Source organism: Ascaphus truei, chromosome 6 (genome assembly GCF_040206685.1).
Source record: "Ascaphus truei isolate aAscTru1 chromosome 6, aAscTru1.hap1, whole genome shotgun sequence".
NCBI classification, from domain to species: Eukaryota; Metazoa; Chordata; class Amphibia; order Anura; family Ascaphidae; genus Ascaphus; species Ascaphus truei.
The window spans coordinates 137947661-137959592 of NC_134488.1; the positions used below are offsets into that span (position 1 = coordinate 137947661).

General features: G+C 48.2%; 1 protein-coding gene across 1 annotated transcript; it reads right to left on the reverse strand.

The window, feature by feature from the left end:
- Window positions 1-3431: 3431 nt before the first annotated feature.
- LOC142498179 (uncharacterized) lies at window positions 3432-8076 on the reverse strand. Its single transcript, XM_075606690.1, is given in 3 exon segments — window positions 3432-4087; window positions 4089-4485; window positions 8055-8076. Coding segments are annotated over 3 exon segments (858 nt in total). The 3' UTR covers window positions 3432-3648.
- Window positions 8077-11932: the final 3856 nt, after the last annotated feature.

Sequence of the window (11932 nt, forward strand, 5' to 3'; positions counted from 1 at the left end):
TATATACTGTATATATATCCAGTATATATATATACAGTATATATTTATTTCTCTTCATGTATTTATTTAGATTTATTTATTAATTGTGGGGCTGCTGTGCGTGAATTTTTTTTATTGGGGGTGAGGGGGGTGTTTGGCCCTTGGTGTGAGTTTAGGACTTGCAGCAGCAGCACAATTAATAAATAAATCTAAATAAATAAATGAATATAAATAAATACATTTAAAATACATTTTTATTGATAGTGTAGATGTGCAGAGGGTCTCCAGAGCAGAACCGCACTGGTTTCAGGTCTGGGGACCCCCTGCCCCCCGAGATACAGACCCCTTTTGGGGGTGCCGGTATCCCTCTGCTTGGTTTAACAGGCCGCGGTCACGTGATCGGGGCCTTTAAACACAGAGGGATACCGGCACCTCATAAAGGGGTCTGTATCTCGGGGGGCAGGGGGTCCCCCGACCTGAAACAAACACGGTTCAGCTCCCGAGACCCCCTGCACATCTACACTATAAATAAAAATGTGTTTAAAATGTATTTATTTGTATTTATTTATTTATTTATGTATTGCGGGGATGCTGTGTGATTTTTTTTTATTGTGGGTAGCGGGGGTGGGTGTGGTTATTTACACGGGATCCCCCTCCCCACATTTACATACAGTACACTGCACTCAGAAACACAGGCCAGGCAGATTTAACACACACACACAATAGGGGGAGTTTTTTTTTACATAGATTGCAGGGAAGCTTAACGCACACACACAATAGGGGGATAGGGGGAGGGGGTTTTACATAGATTACAGTGAAGTCAGGGAAGTTTAACACAGACATGAAAAATATGTATTGAATGTATTAATTGTTTATTATGCCTTAACCCCTTCATTACCTTAGCGGCTATACGCTATGGTAATGAAGCAGCATTTCTGTATTTTTAATAATATTGAGCAGGAGCAGGGGGCCCCCTGAGTTTAGATTTCTGTCTCAGGGAACCCCCTGCTCACTGTACAATATTATTAAAAATACAGAAATGCTGCTTCTTTACCATAGCGCATAGCCGCTAAGGTAAAGAATGATTCTTTAATGATGTGTGTGTTTTATTCACAGTGTAGATGTGCAGAGCGTCTCCGGAGCAGAAACGTTTTGGTTTCAGGTCCGGGGACCCCCTGCCCCCCGAGATACAGACCCCTTTTGGGGGTGCCAGTATCCCTCTGCTTGGTTTAACAGGCCGCGGTCACGTGATCGGGGCCTTTAAACGCAGAGGGATACCGGCACCTCATAAAGGGGTCTGTATCTCGGGGGGCAGGGGGTCCTCCGACCTGAAACCAACGCGGTTCAGCTCCCGAGACCCCCTGCACATCTACACTATAAATAAAAATGTATATTAAATGTATTTATTTGTATTTATTTATGTATTGCGGGGATGCTGTGTGATTATTTTTTATTGTGGGTAGTGGGAGGGGGGTGAAGGGGGTATTAGCCCCAACGGTGCTTGTTTTGGGCTTGCGGGGGGTAGCGGGAGTGGTTAACCCCGTCATGACCGTAGCGGTATTAACTGCTACGGTCGTGAAGGGGTTAAGTGCACCCGCAACCCCCCCGCAAGTCCTAAACTCACACCAAGGGCCAAATACCCCCTTCACCCACCCCCGCTACCCACAATAAAGCGGGCACGGTGGGTTAACCCCTTCATTGCCTTAGCGGCTATACGCTATGGCAATGAAGCAGCATTTCTGTACTTTTAATAATATTGTGCAGGAGCAGGGGGCCCCTGAGTTTAGATTTCTGTCTCAGGGAACCCCCTGCTCACTGTACAATATTATTAAAAATACAGAAATGCTGCTTCTTTACCATAGCGCATAGCCGCTAAGGTAAAGAACGAGTGTTTATTTACTGTATATACTGTATGTGTTTTATTTATACTGTACATGTGCAGAGGGTCTCCGGAGCAGAACCGCTGTGGTTTCAGGTCCGGGGACCCCCTGCCCCCCGAGATATAGGCCCCTTTTGGGGGTGCCGGTATCCCTCTGCTTGGTTTACAGGCCGCGATCACGTGATCGGGACCTTTAAACGCAGAGGGATACCGGCACCTCATTAAGGGGTCTGTATCTCGGGGGGCAGGGGGTCCCCCGACCTGAAACAAACGCGGTTCAGCTCCCGAGACCACCTGCACATCTACACTATAAATAAAAATGTATTTAAAATAATTTTTAATGTGCCGCTGTTTGCGCAGAGAGAGCAGCGGATCTCTCTCTGCTGCAAACACATCTCGCCCCCAGTATGTGCATATACAGTACTGTATGTGTACAGTACTGTATGTTAGGGGTTATAGGGGCTGTTGTTATACAGTATATATATATATATATATATATACAGTATATATACTGCATTACAATTCACTATAGGGGATGGCTTCAAGAGAACAGCTCGCAAGCGCCCTCATGTGTTTTTACACGGCATTGCAGTATTGTAGCTAGCCGGAATAAAATGCTTCAATCCCTGCCGGGAAAATAACGCAATGCACTCCGGCAGAAAACAGTCACAAACCTCAATACACCCGAGTATACCCGAATTCGCGGGACTAGCCGAGCTCAAATAAAGTGTGTCGCCAGTGTATACACTTTAATATCTACACATATTAATAAGCTCCATTCTGGTGGGCTCAGTGGGTCGACCTTTGCCAGTTTTTAATGCCTACAGTGACTCCACATATTGGCCAAATATGAACTCTCTGCGACCTCCAGAACTGGAGATACAGAAATGCACTTTAAAACATTAAAATACAGGCACATAATGAAGCATGGGAACAGGGGAACATACATTTTCAAGGTATAACAAGGTGCAAACCTCATCCCTGGACCGCAGTCCAGTTAACCCCTTGTCTCTCTGGTGAGGTCAGGGGATGGCCATATGGGGTGCAACCCCGTTAATACCGGGCCACCCCCTTTCTCCCTCTACACCCCCACAGCAGAGAGCAGAGAAGCAGCAAGTCCCCACCCCCACAGCAGAGAGCAGAGAAGCAGCAAGGCCCCGTCCCCACAACAGAGAGCACAGAAGCAGCAAGGCCCCGTCCCCACAGCAGAGAGCAGAGACACAGCAAGGCCCCGCCCCCCACAGCAGAGAGCAGAGAAGCAGCAAGGCCCCGCCCCCACAGCAGAGAAGCAGCAAGGCTCCACCGCCGCAGCAAGGCCCCGCAACAAACAGAGAGCAGAGAAGCAGCACAGAGCTTGTTCAACCACCCGTGCACAGCATCTGCCAGCACGCCGCCTGCGCTCCCACCCCCCAGTTTGTGCACCGCTGCCATAGACAGTAATAAACCTCACATTAGAAGTCGCCGGTGGCGGAGGGTCCATCTGCGACTGAACATCGGTGGCCAATAGGTAGCGGCGAAACTATTCCGATTCATAGCCAAGAAAGGCCACAGACCACTTCAGCATAATCCCACATTTTATTAGAACCAACAGCATGGAAATATAAAACAAGAACATTTCCTTTAAATATAAGAATGATACAAATAACCTGTTATAACTTAATCCTTTTAAAATGCTCGTTTTATGCACCATAAAGTCACTTTGCATTGTGATTCAGCGTAACACAGATACTGTACACTTGTGCACATATGCGAGCGTCTTATTCGCTGGTTATCCCTAAACATGCCTGGCTTTAGAGATAGGTATCTCCCCTGTGTGTGTCCTCTTGTGTGTCCAGGGTGGATAACTGACTAAATCCCTTCCCACATTCATACTGTCTCTCCCCTGTGTGTGCCCTCTTGTGTGTGTTCAGGCTGGATAACCGACTAAATCCCTTCCCACATTCCCCACATACATGCGGTCTCTCCCCTGTGTGTATCCTCTTGTGTCTGATTAGGCTCGATAAGGTACTAAATCCCTTCCCACATTCCCCACATACATACGGTCTCTCCCCTGTGTGTGTCCTCTTGTGTTTGATTAGGCTGGATAAGGTACTAAATCCCTTCCCACATTCCCCACATACATGTGGTCTCTCCCCTGTGTGTGTCCTCTTGTGTGTGTCCAGGCTGGATAACTGACTAAATCCCATCCCACATTCCCCACATACATGCGGTCTCTCCCCTGTGTGTGTCCAGGCTGGATAACTGACTAAATCCCTTCCTACATTCCCCACATACATGCGGTCTCTCCCCTGTGTGTGTCCTCTTGTGTACAATTAGGCTGGATAAGTCGCTAAATCCCTTCCCACATTCCCCACATACATGCGGTCTCTCACCTGTGTGTGTCCTCTTGTGTGTGTTCAGGCTGGATAACCGACTAAATCCCTTCCCACATTCCCCACATACATGCGGTCTCTCTCCCGTGTGTGTCATCTTGTGTGTGTCCAGGCTTAATAACTGACTAAATTCCTTCCCACATTCCCCACATACATGCGGTCTCTCCCCTGTGTGTGTCCTCTTGTGTAGGTTCTGGTCTGATAACCAAGTCAGATTCTTCCCACTTGATCCAAGATCTTTTCCTTTGGCACCTTCTTATTCAAAAGAATATATATTAGAAGCAGTTACATTATTTATTAATTGCCTTGACTGGTTGAAAGTTGCATTTTCTCTCATATTTATTGGAAGGTTGCAAGATAGTTCTGTCCTCGTCTTTTCCATATACTCATTTGGGTGTTTAAACTTCAGATGTTTGAGAAGGTAATCCTGACTGCTAAAAGCAACCTTGCATTGTTGGCATGGGTGGAATATTGGTGCTATCGGAACTAGACAAGAGACAAAAAAGTCACAGTTACACAAACTGTCTTACAGAAGGCCATGCAGGAGAGGTAAATTGGAATATCACAAACAGTTTTATTTATTATTTAGAAAATGTTTTACCAGGAAGTAATACATTGAGAGTTACCTCTCGTTTTCAAGTTTGTCCTGGACATAGTTAATATGACAAATAATACATGGTTACAAATACAGTTACATAAATGAACAGGGTATATAGTATATACAATACATTGCATGCACAGTTAGAGAAGATGTATATTATAGGCTTATGTAACAGTTACAGACCAGATTAAAATGTGAGACAGCCTTAGTTTTGAAAGAACTTAAACTGGTGGTGGATGTGAGAGTCTCCGGTAGGTTGTTCCAGTTTTGGGGTGCACGGTAAGATAAGGAGGAGCGGACGGATACTTTGTTGAGCCTTGGGACCATGAACAGTCTTTTGGAGTCAGATCTCAGATGATAAGTGCTGCATGTGGTAGGGGTGAGGAGCTTGTTCAGATAGGTGGGTAGCTTGCCCAGAAAGTATTTGAAGGCAAGACAGGAAAGGTGAACTTTGCACCTAGACTCGAGTGATGACCAATCTAGTTCTTTGAGCATTTCGCAGTGATGTGTGTTGTAGTTGCATTGGAGATCGAAACGACAAATTGAATTGTAGAGGGTGTGAAGTTTGCCAAGGTGGGTTTGGGGTGCCGAGCCATATACTATATCTCCATAGTCGATAATTGGCAATAGCATCTGCTATGCAATACGCTTTCTGACCAGCAGGCTTAGGGAGGATTTGTTCCTGTAAAGTACACCTAGTTTGGCATAGGTTTTGGATGTCACGGCATCAATGTGCATTCATCAATGTGCATTCCGAATGTTAAGTGGGAGTCAAACCATATGCCCAGGTATTTAAAACTAGTAATAGGAGTTAGGGTGGTGTTAGCGTTGGTTCTGATCTGGAGCTCAGTCACTGGAAGCTTTAAAAATTTAGTCTTGGTCCCAAATACCATTGTTACAGTCTTGTCAGTGTTTAAAAACAGTTTGTTTAGGGAAATCCAGTTTTCGAGTCTCAAAAAGTCAGACTGAAGTACGTGTTCAAGGTCGGAGAGGCTATGGCTGTGTGCATATAAGATTGTGTCATCTGCATACATGTGTACAGTATTGAAGCTTCCTTACAAGCTGTGGGAAGATCATTGATGAACACAGAGAAGAGTAGGGACCCCAGAACAGAGCCTTGCGGGACTCCACAGGTGATATCCAGGGGGTTGGAGTTAGAGCCTGAGATGGACACATGTTGGGATCTACCTGATAGGTAGGACTGAAACCAGTTTAAAGCATGCTTCCCTATTCCAGAGCTCTGGAGTTTGTTAAGCAGGATAGCATGATCAACAGTATCAAAAGCCTTTGCAAAATCTAGGAATATTGCACCAGTGAGTTGACCACGTTCCATTCCACACTGGATTTCATTGCAAACTTTTAGCAGGGTAGTTACGGTAGAGTGTTTGGGGCGAAAGCCAGATTGGAATTGGCTAGGGAAATTTGTCTTGGTATACTAATCGCTTAATTGGGAGTGGACACATTTTTCCATGACTTTGGATAGGATTGGGAGAAGAGAGATTGGCCTGTAGTTTGAGACAGTGTTTTTGTCCCCACTTTTCAGTTCAGGATGAAAGTAAACTGTAGATTTACATTGTACAAAGGAAGGGTTTAACACAACATGTGCAGCATTAGGGCCGGGAGAGCACATGTAGTGGATCAAACATTTAAAGTGAATCAAAATATTTAAAGATTTTTAAAAAAAAAATCTCACTTGCTGGAAAACACCAATTAAAGTAGCAGAAATCTTGTCAAATCCTTTGATACATAAAAAAGGCGGGGGGTGTAAAGAATCCTTTGGGATTGACCATGGATCTATTAACACCACTCCTGTTTTCATATTTTTTTATTATAAATTACCAATTAAAGGTTTTATTGTATCTAACTCATTACACACCACTGTGAGTGCATTCGAAATGGATTCTTTCCCTCTCTTTTTTTTAAATGTTATACGCTTATTATCCCTATTGCACCTCAGTTTATATCTATACTTACTAGGCTTATACGGGAGTACCTTTTCCCTACCCCCTCTCCCTTCTGTCCCATAGTACCAAATCATTAGATAGATACCAAATTGATATTCAGTTGTGAAGGTATAATTAAAAAATGTTTGTACAATGAATAGAATACGTGTCTCAGTAGAAGCTCAGATATCTATCACCGGATGTGCCCGTTACCACACAATGTACCAGGTCTCTAATAGTTATAGGATGACCCAACTTTCTGCTAAATCTCCATTGTTAAATCAGGAACCATATGCCCAATTATTGTATTTCACATCACAGATGTTAATTTGATGTTAATTATTTAATGCAGATTTATATTAAGGATTTTTTTTTAGGGAACAAGGAGCTGTACTTGTGCTATGACATACATACATACATACATACATAATGGTGGTGGTGGGGGCAATCAGGGCCGGCGCAAGGGTTTCATGCTCCCTAGGCGAAACCTAAAATTTGCGCCCCAGATAAATCAAATAATAAAATAACAGTGGCACTTGCCTGTGCCTGCAGCCCTGCTTCTTCAGAATCCAGCGTCAAATGACACAGCGGACATCACCAACGTGACGACACACGGCGTATCGTTACCATGGTAATGTAACTTCATGACATCCTTTCACCATCACGGTTGCCATTGCAGCGGGACGCCATGTGACGTCGGTTGTGACATCAGAGGCGTCATTTGTGACGTCCTAGGCAACAACTTGATGTGTTGGTGGCCCTTGAGGACTGGAGTTGGCCACCCCTGAACTAGTTAGTGACCATCTTGTGCACGATTGAAACTTGTTAGTCACACAGAGTCAGGGCCGGTGTGATGGCAGTGCCATCAGTGCCACGCCATTACGACATCGGACCTCCATTTAGTGAGTGCATAACTTTTTGACACCACTGTTTGAGCACAATTTTAATTCCTAAATTCACTCCTCATCCTCTCCCTCCACCCATATATTTCACCTCCCTCACTCACTCACCCTTCTTCTCTTACACCCCACCTCATACTCCCTCCTCATCCTCTCCCTCCACCCACATATTTCTCCCCCATCACTCACTCCCCCTCCCTCTATTACACCCCCACCTCACTCCCTCCTCATCCTCTCCCTCCACCCATTTATTTATCTCCCCCTCACTCATTCCCCACTTTCTCTTACACCACCTCTCCGCACCCCAACCGCTCCTCCCTCCCTGTTACACCCCCACCTCCCCCTCCATCTTTTACACCCACACCTCTCCCCCTCTCTTACCTTTGGCCGTCACGGTTGCCATTGCAACAAGACGCCATGTGACGTCGGTTTGCTCGAAGCAGGGCGGCAGAATGTAGGTGGCCGTTCTGCGCCCCGAGGACACCACCTATGTTCGCCTAATGGACGGGCCGGCCCTGGGGGCGATGCAAACAAAAACAATGCCCAATTGTGGAATTTGATTAAAAAAAGGAATGCGATTCCCTCCCTTTAAGGTGACGCCCCAGCACCCAAGAAAGGGCATTCATCACATGGTGTATGTACCAACTCCCTTCATTACCTTAGCGGTTAGCCACTGAGGTAATGAAGGGGAGTTATTAATGTATTTTAATATTGTTAATGTGTTTATTTATTACTGGTGTAGCCCTGGTTTTGGGCTATTATTCTGTCCTCCTCCTGCGCAGTTATCCCTGGTAAGGGCAGGTTTGCCAGGAGTAATCATGGGTTTTCCCCACACCCATGCTGTGCAGTGAGGCAGTGAAGATAGTGTCATCAGGCTCTGTGTCCAATCACAGTGACACAGGGGTGGTGCCTATTGGAACTACTTATTACATAGAATTTCCTGAATTTAGTAGTTCCTCTCCCCCTCGAGAGAGGATAGTCTACCCCAGTGAGCTGCCAGGGATCTGGCAGGCTTTGTGGCCCTCCCTCTGGGAGAGGTGGGAGGCTATTCCTTTTACTCCACCAGGGAGCAAGAGAACAGCAAGGACAGCTTCTAGGGCCCTGACTAGGAGTGATTGTCCAGGGACTTCCTTTGGGTGACAACCCACTGATGTGTGGCTGAGTGAGTTGGCTGCAAGATGGGCAGTCTGCCTGATGGAGAAAAGTATATCCTTGATATAGAAACCTTCTTGCCTGAGCCTGGAATCATTCAGGGAAAAGTTATAGAGAGAAGTTCTCCTTCAGAGATTCCTCCCTACCATTCTGGGGATCTGTTGGAGATGGAGGCTCTGTACCAGAAAGTATTACTCAGCTCTACCTCAAAAGCCTGTCCTGATATCATCCCCCATACCATCGCGGGATACTCAGGGCCCCCTGTTGCCAGCAGGTTTGCACCATCTTAGACACAGTAACCAGGACACCATTTTCCCTAGGGTACCCGACATGAGATTGGAGGGGGGGGGGGGAACAGGGTTACATTTGGAGGCGCTGCTGAGATGATGTGTGTAAGATCAACAGGACAGGCTTTCAGCGAAGCAAAGCTGATAGAGACATGTATGCTTCCAAGGCAAGTGCTGAGGAAGGAAGGGATTCTAGGGGTAGTCAGGAGCATGCACACTCGCAAAGCACACCCCAGATGCCCCTCAATAAGGGTGAGATAGATCTGGAGACAGGGCTATAGCTGTTGTAGAGTCACCTTGAGGCAGATAGTTGTATGATACCTAAGGGGGTAGCCTGGTTAACTTGGGTCAGGAACTTCTGGTAGGATCTGCACTATGTGTAGCCAACAGTAGGTGATGTTCTAAGTGCTTCAGGGAAGATCCTAACTGCTTCTAGCCAGTAACCAGACTATTTACCACAGAGCACTTGTATTGGTCTGCAATAGTTTGCAGTATGCTGCATGAGAGTTTTGTCTAGCCTGAGGTATACCTAAGTTACACCATGGCAGAGGTACATACACTGCAGATACATTAGGAGAAGCGTGCCCTTACCCCATCAGAAGGGCTGCGCTAAAAGCTGGAATACTTTATTTCACCAAGATGGCGACTGCCCAGCTAGGGAGCACCATGCGTGAAAGAAGTGAATTTAAGATGGCGACTATGTTTGATGTTGCACTGCGCGGTGCAGAAAAGCCAAAATGGCGGTTCGCGCCAAGCCTGAGTAGCGCACATGTGTACAAGCGGGCAGCAAGGAAAGTATTTGCAGGAAATTGGCCGGGTCTGGCGCGAAAGTCAGAACACCCCCTTGCATGGGAAGTGGCGCGAAAGCAGAAGCTGCGCACCCCTGTACTGTGACTGGCTCAGAAGCTAGTCTGAGTCCTGACGTGCAGTTGAGTGACCCTCCTCTCATCTCCACCAGAGGGAGGGGTCACCACGAGAGCCAACCAGAGCACGCTACACTGAGTGAAGGAGGAGCCGGATGTGAGCTTCCCCACCTTCAGTTGCACAGAGCTGGCGAGCAAGAAAGACTGAATTGTCGAGTTCCCATGCTGACACAAACTACTACTGCGAGCAATATGGCTGACTTCCATATCAACCCCTATCAGCTTCCAGGAGGCCTCCTGGTGGTAGAGGCGGGGGGGCAAAGAAGACTTCCGTTGCTGGTGTCTCCAATGCAGACTACCAGGAGGAGAGATCAGCACTATGATCAGCACAGATGTCCGCAGTGCGGAATTCATTATTTGTGGCCTGTGGAGTCACTTCTACCTGTCGCTGCCCCGCTGGCTGGCTCTCCAGCGACGTTGACTGAGGTGGACAACACTGAGACATCTGCGGTCTCAAGCCCGTCTATATCACCGAGTGTCCGGGTTCCAGAAACGGATTCCGGAGCAGACCCGGTGTCGGCTGGAGATCGAATTGGAAAAGGTTAATGACCCGGGAGAATGGGGATCACTTTTGATGGTGGTGCCAGAGAGGGACCGTGTCGCGGTCTCTGCCTCCAGTGAGAATATGGAGCCCCGCTGTCGTTCCCCTGCGGAAATACCCTTGCCAGCTTCATCGGACGACGAGCATGGTAGCAGCTCATCGGTGGTGATGTCCCTACCGGCGGACCACTACAGCGGTGCTGCAACGAAACAGGAGACACTTACCGGTGACATCGAGCCGCTGAGTATCGAAATTTCACGACAGCAAGCGCTGGTGCGGCCTGAACCGCGGAAGAGCCCCACGGCCGTGGCGACTCCCAGTGTGTCGGAGGAGCGATCCAAGATGGTGCCAGAGGACAACGAGGCCATTGCAAGCAAGCGGAGCAGTGAGATATCACTGTACTCCCGACAGGCGATGATGGAGGAAGCCGTAGAGGGTCACCAGACCGAGGCCTACACTACCGACACGCTTTATTGCGCATCGGCCAGATCCGCAAGCCGGGAGATTTCCCGGCTTGCTAGTGGCCGCCCCTCGGCGTGCCGCGCGTCATAGACGCGCGGTCACGCGTCTTCGGGAGCCTGCGCCCCCTGCACGCGCGTCCAGGGCTCCCCGAGGGAGCCCTGGTGTCCCGCGATGTGGGGGACGGCGGCAGGGGGTTCCGGGGGACCCGGCAGCGGTAGGGAGAGTGCCCCGATCGGAGGGCGCTCTTCCGCTGCTTCGGCGCGCGCCCGTCACCCTCGGGCGCGCGCCAGGCTACTGCTGCGGCCAAGAACGGGCAAATGCTCGAATAAACTTGGCCGCAGCAGTACGTTCAGCAGAAACTCAACTGAATATCCGGTGCAGCGTTCAGTGGAGGAGGAACTTCCGGTGCGGGACCTGGACCTGTACGACACAACATCGCGAGATGATGACGTCATTTCCGGACCTGTCAGCAGAATGGACCGGAAGTACTCACCTGTTGCACCGATGAGCACCAGTCTGTCACATGAAGAAATGGACAGATATATGAAGGCCGTGCTAGGCCAAGGGAAGAGAAGGCCGGGTGAGTCTGATCCACCCAAAACCCCCACCGGTTGCGGCATAGCCCGACTTAGAGACTTTTACAAAGACAGTGACACTTCTCCGCCCCCACTGCCCAGTGCCAAAGCCCCTGCCCTGTGTCTCTCGGGGTCCCGAGCGAGCCAAGGGGGGTCTGGGGTACATCTGTAGAATGCCCTGTTTCATCCAAGGACTGGGGTGAATGTGTAACCTCTGATGAGGGATCGTGGAGGGAAGTGGTACAGTACGTGAAGCCTCCGTGATGAACCACTCACTGTTCATCCCACAACCACTGTTTTTAAACATATGGTTAGGGGG